Source organism: Procambarus clarkii, chromosome 33 (genome assembly GCF_040958095.1).
Source record: "Procambarus clarkii isolate CNS0578487 chromosome 33, FALCON_Pclarkii_2.0, whole genome shotgun sequence".
Taxonomy (NCBI): domain Eukaryota; kingdom Metazoa; phylum Arthropoda; class Malacostraca; order Decapoda; family Cambaridae; genus Procambarus; species Procambarus clarkii.
The window spans coordinates 8,617,317-8,629,948 of NC_091182.1; the positions used below are offsets into that span (position 1 = coordinate 8,617,317).

The 12,632-nt window shown below is 49.1% G+C and overlaps 1 protein-coding gene across 1 annotated transcript in view; it reads right to left on the reverse strand.

Annotated features, from left to right (window-relative positions):
- The window catches only part of LOC123747794 (endoglucanase E-4-like), a 44,256-nt gene that overhangs the window by 11,084 nt on the left and 20,540 nt on the right, over positions 1-12,632 (reverse strand). The window contains 1 exon segment of the mRNA XM_069335295.1: positions 8,780-8,948. Coding sequence (XP_069191396.1) covers positions 8,780-8,948 — 169 coding nt within the window.

The following is a 12,632-nucleotide window of genomic DNA, read 5'->3' on the forward strand; positions in this document are numbered from 1 at the left end:
CGTTTTAAATTTGAATGAAATAATGTGGGCATCTCTTGGTCCCCAACAATGGAAAATCAGTTATGAGTCAGTCCGGTTGAACGCAATTAATTAAGTTATTTCTAAGACAGGGCTGTCTCGCGTGGGTTAATAAGCCCTCAACAGAATCAGTTTTTTCCTTTTCATTTGTTCATATTTAATATTTTGCCCAACATAAAAAACTGAGAAATTCACAAGTAAGTAATTATCAAAAGAAGGCACCAAACCGGGAAGGCTATGTAGCACCATCAAATGCGCAAAATAGTCAGAGGGCGGTAAATATCACCAAGGATGCCAATACGAGAACAAAAACGCATAAGGCGAAAGATATCAAAAGTATCCGAGTCACCAAGAATTCTATCGAGGGACAGGTGACCGCGAGGGGCGGTCGGAAAGCAAGACACACGCTCGTCCTGGAAGTCAGGACATTCAAGGAGGACATGCACGACCGTAAGAGGGACAATGCAACTAGGACAATAAGGAGCAGGGCGGCGCTCCATCAAGTGACCATGGGTTAAGCGAGTATGGCCAATACGCAACCTCGCCACAGCTGTTTCCCACCGCCGGTTACGGTGGAAGGAGGACGGCCACGAGGAAACACAACATTTAAGAGTACGTAGCTTGTTACCAGTAACAGACAACCAAGAAGCCTGCCAACGGGTAAGGACTGAGGAATAGATAACCGGGTAAAAGTCGGAATACGGAATGCCTTTACGAGAGATGGGACAAGAGCGGACAGCTTCCTTGGCGGCAGCATCGGCACGCTCATTTAAAGACACACCAATATGGCTGGGAACCCAACAAAACTCAACCGACTTAAATTTACTGTGAACAAGAAACAGCCAATGCTGGATCTCGACAACTACTGGATGAACCGGATTAAAGGACCCGAGAGCCATGAGGGCACTACGAGAGTCAACAACAACTACAAAGGAAGACTGACAACGAGAAAGCAGGAGACGAAGAGCATAGAGAATAGCATAAAGTTCCGCTGTAAAGATGCTAGTCTCCGGAGGTAAGCGACACATATAAGTGTCATCAGGAAAAACAACAGAGTAGCCATCACCGTCCGCCGACTTTGACCCATCGGTGAAGACAGAAACGGAGCAGGAGTGAGAAGAAAAGTGCTCAAGGAAAAGGCGTTTTAGAACCGTAGGAGGGGTAAAAACTTTAGTGATACGGGTCAAGGAAGTACAAAACCGCGGAAGAGGGACTCTCTATGGGGGCAAAGAAGGAACAACATGAGGAGAAACATTAGAAATACGAACGGAAAGAGAATCCTGGAGGCGAGATAACCGGACAGAAAGAGGGAGGTGGTGAAGAGGAGCAGGAACCGCAGGAGGGGTAAAATGCAGTCTCCGTGGTGTAGTGGTAAGACACTCGCCTGGACGTTCCGCGAGCGCTATGTCATGGGTTCGTATCCTGGCCGGGAAGGATTTACTGGGCGCAATTCCTTAACTGTAGCCTCTGTTTAACGCAACAGTAAAATGTGTACTTGGATGAAAAAACGATTCTTCGCGGCAGGGGATCGTATTCCAGGGACCATAGGATTAAGGACTTGCCCGAAACGCTACGCGTACTAGTGGCTGTACAAGAATGTAGCAACTCTTGTATATATCTCAAAAAAAAAAAAAAAAAAAAAGTTAAAGCACGACAGAGGCGAGAGGAAGGATGTTGTAAGGACTGCGCAAGATAGCGAAGACAGTAGCCATCACGGCGGTCCTGGAGAGACAGGAAGCCAGTGTCAACATACAAGCTAAGGACGGGAGTCGAACGAAAGGCACCAGAACTGAGGCGCAACCCAGTATGGTGCAAAGCATCAAGACGGCGAAGAGTAGAAGGAGAAGCAGACGAGTAAGCAGGGCAACCATAATCGAGCTTAGACAGGACGAGAGAGGAATGTAAAGCAAGGAGAGTGCGCCTATCTGCCCCCCAAGAAGTATGGGACAAGACCCGAAGGAGGGTAAGGGCCTTAGAGCACTCAACACGGAGGTAAGAGATATGGGGAAACCAAGACAAACGAGTGTCAAGGAATAACCCCAAAAGCTTTGTGGAATCTTTGTATTCAAGAGTGTGGGACATTTGGGGCTTGACTCTATTTATTTAATTATTAAAGTAATGAAATCAATTACGAAGGACCACCCGCTTTTATAGTAAAGAGGGAAACTAATAAAATGTGATCATTTGAAATTCCTAGAGGAACCAGCGACTATGGATAAATACTAGGAAATATAATCACTTGAATAATTAATGGGCTGTATAAATAATTTACTTGAATCAAAGCCTCAAACACCTACATTGGGGGGTTATTGCTAGAACTTCATATATGTCTAGGAACTAGTGTGGTTCGTACACCAGTTCATTGTGTAATAACCTAATCTTATGACCAATTAGAGAATCAATAATAAATTTGTCACCACTAAGAATATAGATCATAAATATCAGAAATTAATGATTATAATAAACACGTGTTACTTCCAGTGCACAGTACTCAATAATGACAATCAAGTACAGATAATTTGAATAATAAAGAAATACGAAAAAGTCTTAGCTTGAAGACGTTTTCAAAGACATCAGTCACGAATCACCCTCGGAATCTCCGGAATTCTTCGTAGAACACTGGGAGATGAATAACTCGGGTAAAGTAACAGCTTGTGGGATTCCTCACACGCAAGCTGTAAATTAAGATATATTACGTAGCAACATATTAGGCTACTAAACATCTATATTCAAGAAATTGGGAATGGAGAGTAATAGAAAATACTAACATGTGTTTTATTTATGTCGCTCGGCGTGACGACAAGCTACCCTGCTATATACAATCTCTAATGATGCATCAAAAGGGAGTTATATGTGTACTTAGCTAATAGGGCACTGTATAAGTTGAAGCTTGCCGAAACTCGCGTCCCAGGCTCTAGTGTCACAATGGCGAACTTGTGGTGGCTAGCTTGGCTTGGATGCCGACGCGCTTATCTGGCCAGTCACGATGGATTACGCAGAACAAATTGACAAGTTCCGGGCTGAATGTCAGGTTAAATCTTGCTGATGATTCACCACAACGTATCCTAGACTCTGACACCAAACGAGTTGCTCAATTCCACAACAAGTCTTAACGCCGCACTCAGGCGCCTTCCTCTCACGCTGACGCCGCCACACGTTCTCTAATGGCGTCTCTCCCTCCCCCGCGTCCCGCATTCGCCATACAAATTACTTATCACGAATAATATTATTCCATGCAGTTATGGCTAAGATGCTTTGATAAAGACTGGGTTATAATTCTAGGGAGTTAAATATTATTACTTTCTCGTCTTACGATGGTAAATGAGAAATGGAGATGATTGTAATTCTCTCCATGGCATTCACGCGTGACGTTAAATTTATTACCAGATAACAGTTTTAACTAGAAACTCTCGATTTGGTATTATTTGGGAGTCATGTTATTGGTAAATAATTATCACACAGAATACTGTTGTTTTCAGAGAATCAAACTCAATTCTCTAACACACTGGATATAAATGTGTTTATTTTGGTAGAATCTGACGCAATACTAGTGTTTGGTTACGTAAGAATTCTAGCATTATTGTACAGATACAATTATTAGTTCATGTGAACCCTACTGTTGGTTAATTTTAGTTACTACAGTAATTAGTAGATTTTAGTAATAATTAATAATAATACAACTGTATTGTATTAGTGTTGGAAATTTCCAACAAAGGGGATGACCATAAAATGACAAAGAGGGACGAAGAACAACCCATTTCCGCGTAAAAGTCATGGCACAAGTCTTAGAAGTAGAGAACTTGAAGCCATGATCGGTGGCCCAAGACGACACGGCATCAATTGCAAGTTGAAGCCGGCGCTGAAGGAGAGGTGAATCATCACCCTGACAGCAAAGGGTAAGATCATCGACATAGAGAGCGGAGAAGACACCAGAAGGAAGAGAGGAAAGAAGACCATTGAGGGCAACCAGAAAAAGAGTAGTGCTCAGAACACTACTCTGGAGCACACCTTCGTATTGCTGAAAAGAGGCAGAGAGAGCGGTACCAAGGCGCACCCGAAAGGAACGACGGGAGAGGAAGCTGCGGAGAAAGAGAGGGAGATGACCACGAAGGCCAAAAGAATGAAGTTGAGATAGAATATGATATCGCCAAGTGGTGTCGTAAGCCTTTTCCAGGTGAAAAAGGACGGCAACAACGGAGGTCTTCGCAACAAAAGCAGCACGAATATAGACCTCCAAGTTCACCAGGACATCTGTCGTGCTGCGGCACTTGCGGAAACCAAATTGAGAAGGGGAGAGGAGGTGATGGTGTTCCAGGAGCCACATCAGACGAACGTTAACCATACGTTCAAAGAGTTTGCACACACAACTTGTGAGAGCAATAGGGCGAAAGTCCTTAGGGGAAGTACCCAGAGACCCCGGTTTGCGAACAGGGAGGACAACGGCATCGAGCCAGTCCTCAGGGACTGACGACGACTCCCAGATCCGATTATACAGACTCAGTAAATACTGAGACGTGCACGGAGGGAGATGGCGAAGCATCTCATAATGAATACCATCGGAGCCCGCCGCCGTAGAACCACAGAAGGCCAGGGCAGAACGAAGTTCAGAGAGAGAGAAGGGATCATTATAGGGAAGCTGAAGATGAATGCAGAAATCTAAAGGACGAGACTCAAGGACAGGTTTACGAAGAAGAAAAGATTGGGGAAGATGAAGACCAGAGCTAACAGAAGAAAAGTGGGAACCCAGTACGGAAGCGACCTGCAACGGGTCCGCCACAAGAGTATTATGGAGGTGAAGGACCGGTGAAACATCGGGAACGAACTTACCCGCTATCTTGCGGATATGCTTCCAGATCTGGGCCAGAGGAGTTTCGGACGTAATTGTCGAGACATAAGATGCCCAACATTCACATTTAGCCGTACAGATGGCCCTACGGGCCACCGCACTCACTTTCCGAAAGAAAAGAAAAGAATCGGTCGTCTGCCTACGGCGGTGCCTCTTCCAGGCTGCACGCTTACAGCGGACAGCCCGAGCACAGTCCGCATTCCACCAGGGAACGCACTTCCGTGGACCCCGAGAGGAAGAGCGAGGGATAGAGCGGAGGGCAGCGTTGAAAAAGGAGGAGAGTGTGAGAGAGAGGCAGAAGGGAGAGGTCAGAGAGAGTAGCACTGAGGGTAAATAGGGTCCAGTCCGCCTTAGCAAACTGCCACCTAGGGAAAGAGAGGGAAGGGCTAAAAGAGAAAAAGGAAACAAGGATGGGGAAATGATCACTTCCATGGAGGTCATCAAGAACCTGCCACTGTGAAATCTAAGTAAAGAGAAGAAGAGCAGAGAGAAAGATCAAGACAAGAAAGGGTGCGACTCCGAGAGTCCAAATGAGTGGGCTCACCAGAATTCAGAAGAGACAGAGAAGAAGAGAGGAGAAACGGCTCAAGAAGGCGACCCCGGGTATTCGTCAGAACGTCACCCCAAAGAGAATGACGACAATTGAAGTCACCCAGCAGGAGCACAGGCTCCGGCAAGGAGTCAAGGAGGTGTTTCAAATCAGGAAGAGAAAGCAGGACACTCTGGGGGAGATAAATGGAAGAAACTGTGAACCATTTCCTCACAAAGATACGAGCAGCAGAACAATGGAGAGGCGAAGGAAAAAGTAAAGGAACAAAGGGAACATCAGCACGAATCAAGAGAGCAGAAGAATTAGACGCCCCAGCAACGGCTGGGGGGGGGGGAGAAAGGAATAGCCACGAAAACGACCAGGACTGAGCACCAAGCATCGGCTCCTGGAGACAGACACAAACGGGCGAAAACCGCGAAATCAGAAGTTGGAGTTCGAGGAAATTAGCGTAATAACCTCGAACGTTCCATTGAAGAATGTACAACGACGAGAAGAGAAAGGACAAAAACAGAGAACAAGGAAGAAACAAAGGCGAAAGAGCAACAGAGCATGTTAAAGAATATCAGGGTCGGGATCAGGGTCAGCAAGGTCAGGGTTAGGGGGCATGGGTAAACTGAGCAAAGACGGAAGGAAGGAAACGGGAGAACAGATCAGAGGTGGGCGAGCGGGGTCCAGAGGAGGAGGAAGAGGAGGAGACAACGGAGAGGAGCAGTCAAGGATAGCAGCAGGAAGAGGGGGGGTAGAAAGAGGGGAGCGAACCTCAGCAAGAGCAGCAACCGAGAGGGAAGCGGGGGCTAAAGAAACCTCCATAGCAGGAACAGGGGGCGCAACCACCGAAATGGGAGGGGAAGGAGCGAGAGAGGCAGAAGTAGGGGCCGAGGAAGAAAGTGAAACCTTCTTACCCGCCGGGGAGGAGGAAGGAGAGGAGCCAGGCTTACGCTTCTGACTTAAAGAGACAGGTGTCCCAGCAACCACGTACTGGGCAACGGATTCTAGCGTCTCAGCAGGAGAAGCCGAACGAGAGCACACATGACGGCCGTTTGGAGAGCGATGGACAGCAGCCCGCACCGACAGGCGGCAGGGAGAGTCAAGAGACGGAGGGGAAGGATGGGAAGGAGGAACAGAGGGAAACGAGAAAGAAGACACAGGAGACACGACAGACCGGGTAGAAAGAAGGGGAACCCCAGACAGAGGACCAGGAGGTGGATCCTTCGGGAGAGAACCCAAAGGAACAGAGGAGGGGGCAGTGGGCGTATCAGGGTCCAAGGCCCGGAAACGGTTGTGAGTCTGAGGAAGGCGGGAAGGACGAGGAGAGGAAGAGCACAACACGCGAGCATAAGAGATATTAGCATAAGGTGGGAGCCGGCGAACCTGACGTCTCGCCTCAGGAAAAGATAAACGCTCCCGGTGCTTCAAGTTGAGGACGGCTGCCTCAAGCTTGTAATGGACACACGCACGGGAGAAAGTAGGATGGGCCTCATCGCAGTTGAGGCAACGAGCCTGGGGAGAAGTGCACTCCGACTTAGAGTGACCTTCGTCACCACACAAAGGACAGAGAGAGACAGTCCCAGAGCAGCGGAGGGCACCATGCCCAAACCTCCAGCACTTGTTACAGAGCCGAGGAGAAGGAATGTACTCCTGGACAGAGCACCTGGCACCAGCAAGAATGACAGAGGGTGGAAGGGTCGTACCATCAAAGGTAATCTTCACAACCCGGAGGGGTTGACGGCGACTACCACGAGGGGGACGAGTAAACGTGTCCACCTGGAGAATAGAATGGCCCTGGGCAGCAAGGATATGTCGAATATCGTCGTGGCAGTCGCGCAGGTCCCGAACACCGGTCGCAACATGGGGCGGGAGCAGAATAGTGCCAACACTGGCATTCAACTGAGCGTTCTTCGAGACCCGAACAGGGGTCTCGCCAAGGCAGGATAAGGCAGCCAAGCGGGAAGCAGCATCCTGAGAAGGAGCAGCAACGACACGTGTACCGAGACGAGTGGGGTTGAAAGTAATGGAGGCATCCACGGAATCAACGAGATGACGATGGAGGGAGAAATCGTCAGGAGGCGCAGAATCAAGAGGGAGATCAAAATATTTGGCCCACGAAGCGGGACCAAACAAGGCTTGATAGGTAGCAGAACTGGAAGGAATCGAGCGAGGGCAGCCGTGACGAGGACGGCGGTGAGAACCCCCAGAGAGAGAGGGGTTAAAAGGCGCAGTAGTTACAACTAGAGAAGGAGCCGCGCCAGGGGACGAGGTAGTCACCACTGGGGGGCTTGGGGCTCGACCCAACCACAGAGGAGGGAGGGGAGCCAGGGGAAGGAGTCAGAGAGGCCAAAGGAGGAGCAAGGTCGGGGCCCAATGCAGCGGAGGCTACAGAGCCCGGTCCTCCATCACGGACCGACTCGGGGGCTTGGTCGCCCACCCCACGAGCCTGAGAAGGTAAAGCAGAAACAGCCGAAACAGGGGTCATCATCACTACGAAAAAGAAAATTCATTCACGAATGTGCCCCCACACCCACCATGGAGCCACAATTAGAGGCAGGACACCCAACAAGAAGCTATCGTCGATCTTGCCGGGGCCTCCTAGGGGTGCGTCGTGAGTATACGCCCCACAAACGCCACCTTAAGAAACTGACAGTCCGTCGAGATCGGGTTGTGACGAAAGGGGGATTGACAATAAAAGGTTCCCCTCGCTCTCGACGTCGGGTACTACAGTTCTACGGGTGCAAGAGTATGCCTCCTCAAGCACCCGGACGTCAAAATAGAAGAAGTCCAAGGGAAGAACCAGAACAAGCAAAAGGTCGGCAGGAAACGGCAAGCAGATAGGAGAAGAGGGGGGAGAAAAACGAAACAGAAGGAAAAGGAAAAGGTGCCCAGCAGAATTGGAGAGGACGGCAGCAGGAGCACAAGGCTAGAGAAGGACAGAGGACTGTCCCAAGCAGCATCACACTCCGGCAGCCGCCCAAGGAGCATCACACTCCGGCAGCCGCCCACTAAGCCCCCACACGGCAACAACGAGCTGAGCGGGGAGGGGGGAGAAATTTACAAGCATATATGCGTGTTGTAAACTAAAAAACATTGATAAAGAAGTTCAAAATGTACGCGGAAACAGAAAAGTAAATATTAAAATAATCTATATCACGGCCAGCTTCTCTAATACATTGTAAGATTAGCAGAAGACTTTTAAAATTGAAAGGAATTTTAGACACATTAGGTAATTTATGTTTTCAAAATATTTACCTTACTGGATCAAGCACAGCTGTCAGTGACCTGCCAGACGGTACTTAGTTGCAAGTGCCTAAGTGTATTGCCTGCAGTGGAAATGTTTAAACTGTTGAAACTTAAGAAAAAGTGTGACTCACATAGACTCCAGCCTTCTTGTCGTCCCAGGAGAACTGAAACGCTGCAGAAGACTCCAAATCAAACTCGTCCCAGTGACCCTTGACGCGGGTGAGGTAGGAGTCGTCGCCTGTCGCCCTCGCGAGCCACAGACCAGCCCAGCACAGCTGGTCACCGTACCCGCTCCATGAGCTGGGGAAGAAGCGAGTGCTGGAGTGGTTGTGCAGGAATTGTAGTTGTTGTTTTAGATTCAGCTACTGAGAACAAATAGTTCCAAGTAACACGGGTTATGGTGAGCCTGTAGTGGACTTACTTGGCACAGGAGCAGGGCTGTGGTGCAGCAATCAGTTCTCCTTATTATTATTTAGTATTTTGACGTATAATTTCCGAGCCTAAAAACTAATGTGCTCAAAATTTACGTTTTCTGTTCATGGTTTCTCGGGTAGGTTAGGTTTGTGAAATTTAATACATCAGGTTAGTGACTTTGGGAATGCTCGTGAAAACGGGCTGTGTGATCACCTAACACTAACTACTTTTGATAGTGTGGGAGTGGTGTGGCTGCCGTCAGAAGATGAAGGTGTGCTTAAATATTGCTCCCTCAGTTGGCACGCAAGCCTTGGTGCTGAAGGTTGTGTGGCTGTTACAGGGCCTGTTTGGTGCCCTGCTAGTGCATGGTGAGATTATTCAAGTATGGAGCCTACTATGCCCCCAGTGAAGTGAACTGCTGGTTTGGAGTTTTCGTCACCGGTGGACCATACGTCCGTTGGTGTTGCGTTAGTGGAGGTGCTCTGAGTCAAGTTTTTTTTTATTGAAATATAGATCCAAAGTACAAACCACATATCAAGGAAAGAACATAGAAAATAATACAAAATTGGCATATGACATAACACATGGGACAGTAACAGACAAAATACATCATCGAAAATGTAAAAGAAACAACAACAAATAGGAACATAGACAAACACCCCTAGAACATAAAGGAGAGGAAAACAAAATACAATCCTGGGTTCCCCAAACCTCACACAGAGGAGCACAAGAATACACATAAGGCATGCGCCAGATACATAGGAGCAATAAGCACATATAATATAAGTAACATAAAAAGGCATAAATAATAAATTAAGTACAGAACAAATTAAGGAAGCACACACACACACACACACACAACCCACGTAACAAACACAGGGAAGAACAGCAGACACAACAACCCACAACCATACAACCACACACCAAAAGCCCACGACCCCAACACATGGGGCACGAGCAAGGCAAACCACACCAAGACACACCCATTAAAGCAGAAGCCTATGCAGGAGCCAGGAAAGAAACACAAGTATACAAGCAGCCAATGTACAAGCAAGAAACCACATACAAAGAAAACAAGAGTACATACAGGATACACAGAAGACATGAACAAAGAAAAACACACGAATAATCAAAAGTAAAATACACATGAACATGGGCACACAATACCAGCTAAAAGCAGAACAGGTCACACAGAGAACCGTAAGTACGGGCAAACGACCAAAAGGCCGTAAGGACACAAGCATACAATATAAGCCAACATCACACCAAACACACCACAACATCAGTACAATAGTACAACCAGCCACGCATAAGACACACACAGCCGAAAGCATAAAACCACACCCAACCACACAGAACATAGAAAGACACGGACACACAAACACACACGCAAACCCCACACAAGCAAACCCAAAAACAAAAAAAAAAACGGAACACGCAGGAATCGGGTAAACAAAAACACCCCCCCCCCCCACCCAGACACACACATGCAACCCCACTCCACATCCACACACCCACGCGCAAGCAACATCACAACACACAAAAATCAATGAGAAGAATATTTCTCAAGGAACTTCCACGACGGATACTTCTGCTTATAAGCATCCCAAATCAAAATCTCCAGTTCGGTAACGGGTCGGCCCTCACGACGCCGCAGGACCTCCATATACTCAGGGATCACCACACCCGGCGGAAGCGGGCGCTCCCAATCATAGGGCGCCGAAGAGGAAGAACCCGTTAGGGGAGGCTGGAACACCGCCGCCGAGGAAGCAGGGAACACCAGAGCAGCTGGCGGAGGTTGCCGAAGAGGTAACACTGCCTCCTGACAAAGCAGGAGACACAATAGAAATGGCTGGAGACGAAACAGGGGACGGGGGAGGGGACACAGAACCCTCAGCGCGAGCAGTTTTCTTTAATACCACCATCAGGTCGCTATGCCCACTCTCAACCTCGCAAGAGGAAACCACCTCCACGAGGAACCGGAACCATCCGATGCAGGCGACGCACCCGAAGCATGAGACACAGGCCCCCAACACCCTCAGCAGGAGCCACACCATCCACCGGACTCAAACCAGCACCAGACGCACCATCGTCACACTCCACAGAGAAACAGCTCTCAGAAGAAACATCAACACTCACTGCATCCTCACACACCTCCGCCCATGCATAAGGGAGCGAAGCACCCGTATCCGTATGTGATCGCTAGGGAATAGGCTATTGGTAATCGGAGCTGTCACCCCCTGCAGGAGGCACCCGAGAGGAGCCGGCGGCAGGCCGCCCTACAAACGGGGGAGCACGACCTCGCAGAATGTCAGCTTCTACAACACGGGGGACGTGACCGCCACTCACAGAGGAGACAGGAGAAGGAACAGGCGCGACCGTGGGAGGGGAAGGGATCATCACAGATGAAGAAGCCCGCAGGGACGTCGAAGGCGACAGAGGCGCAGAGTCGGAAACAGGAGCAGAAGCCGTCGGAACCAAAGAGACAGACTGCACCACGGAAGCAACCGGATGTGGATGCACCTCCGCATCCACCGAGCGTCGAAGGCGCGAATCAGGGGGCCCCCTAGGGCCACAGAGCGTACCAGTAGGGCAGACAGATCAGGGCCAGATGGAGCGACAGCCGGAACCTCCACAGGAACCACACCAGGCACCTCCACAGAGTGAGGATCCGCCGGGGAATCCCCACGTACGAAAAGCGGGGAAAGTCAGCCTCCAGGAAGACTGAAGGGGCCACAGCACGAGGAGCGTCGCATCCGGCCGCTACGTGGCCCTCAGCACCACACCGGAAATACGTGCGGGTTTGAACCTGATAAAAAATCTGCAGAGAGAGCCCACGAAACGAAACCCTGGAAGGAATAGGGATCGTGACCCGCATGACGAGCGTATGTGCACCCAGTCAGACCCCTTTCAGCCGGCCCGCACTCAAAGTGGTGAACCGGTGCTTCACCACCGCACCAAACTGCGTAAACAACGACATGAGTTCCGCCTCGGGGAAGGTCACCAGCACACTATGAACACTCACATAAGTCAAGGGCCCCCAGGGATCCGAGATCTCCGCAGACACAGCCATAGCAAGAAAAGGAAGTGAGCGTGCATCCCAGCGAGCCACAAACTCCTGGTAAACAAGGGACATGGCAAACAACACCGCAACATGGGTAGGCGAGATCTTCTCTAGTCCCAGGATATCGGAGACGTCGAAACAGAGCACGTCCAGGAGAGAAATCTTCACAATGGGCCAGTCCACAGCAGCAGAAAAATCCAGCCGTACAGTATCCACCCGTCGAATACAGCTACCACTGGCCAGCTCCATACAGCCAGCCGGAGACCCAACTAGCGGGCGCTCCACACCTCAAACTGCACCCACTCCCTCACAACTCCAGGCAGCAACTGACAGGTCAGCCGAGCACGTCCGAACCCCCGGTGGCCAATGAGGCAAATCTATTATGTGCAATTTTTTTTTTTATTTATAAAAGTACAATATACACAATAAAAAAGAAACAAAGCCTGGCAAAGTACAAAGTAAATAACCCAAATAATTCTTAAGACAACAAGCATTAAAAAGAACAA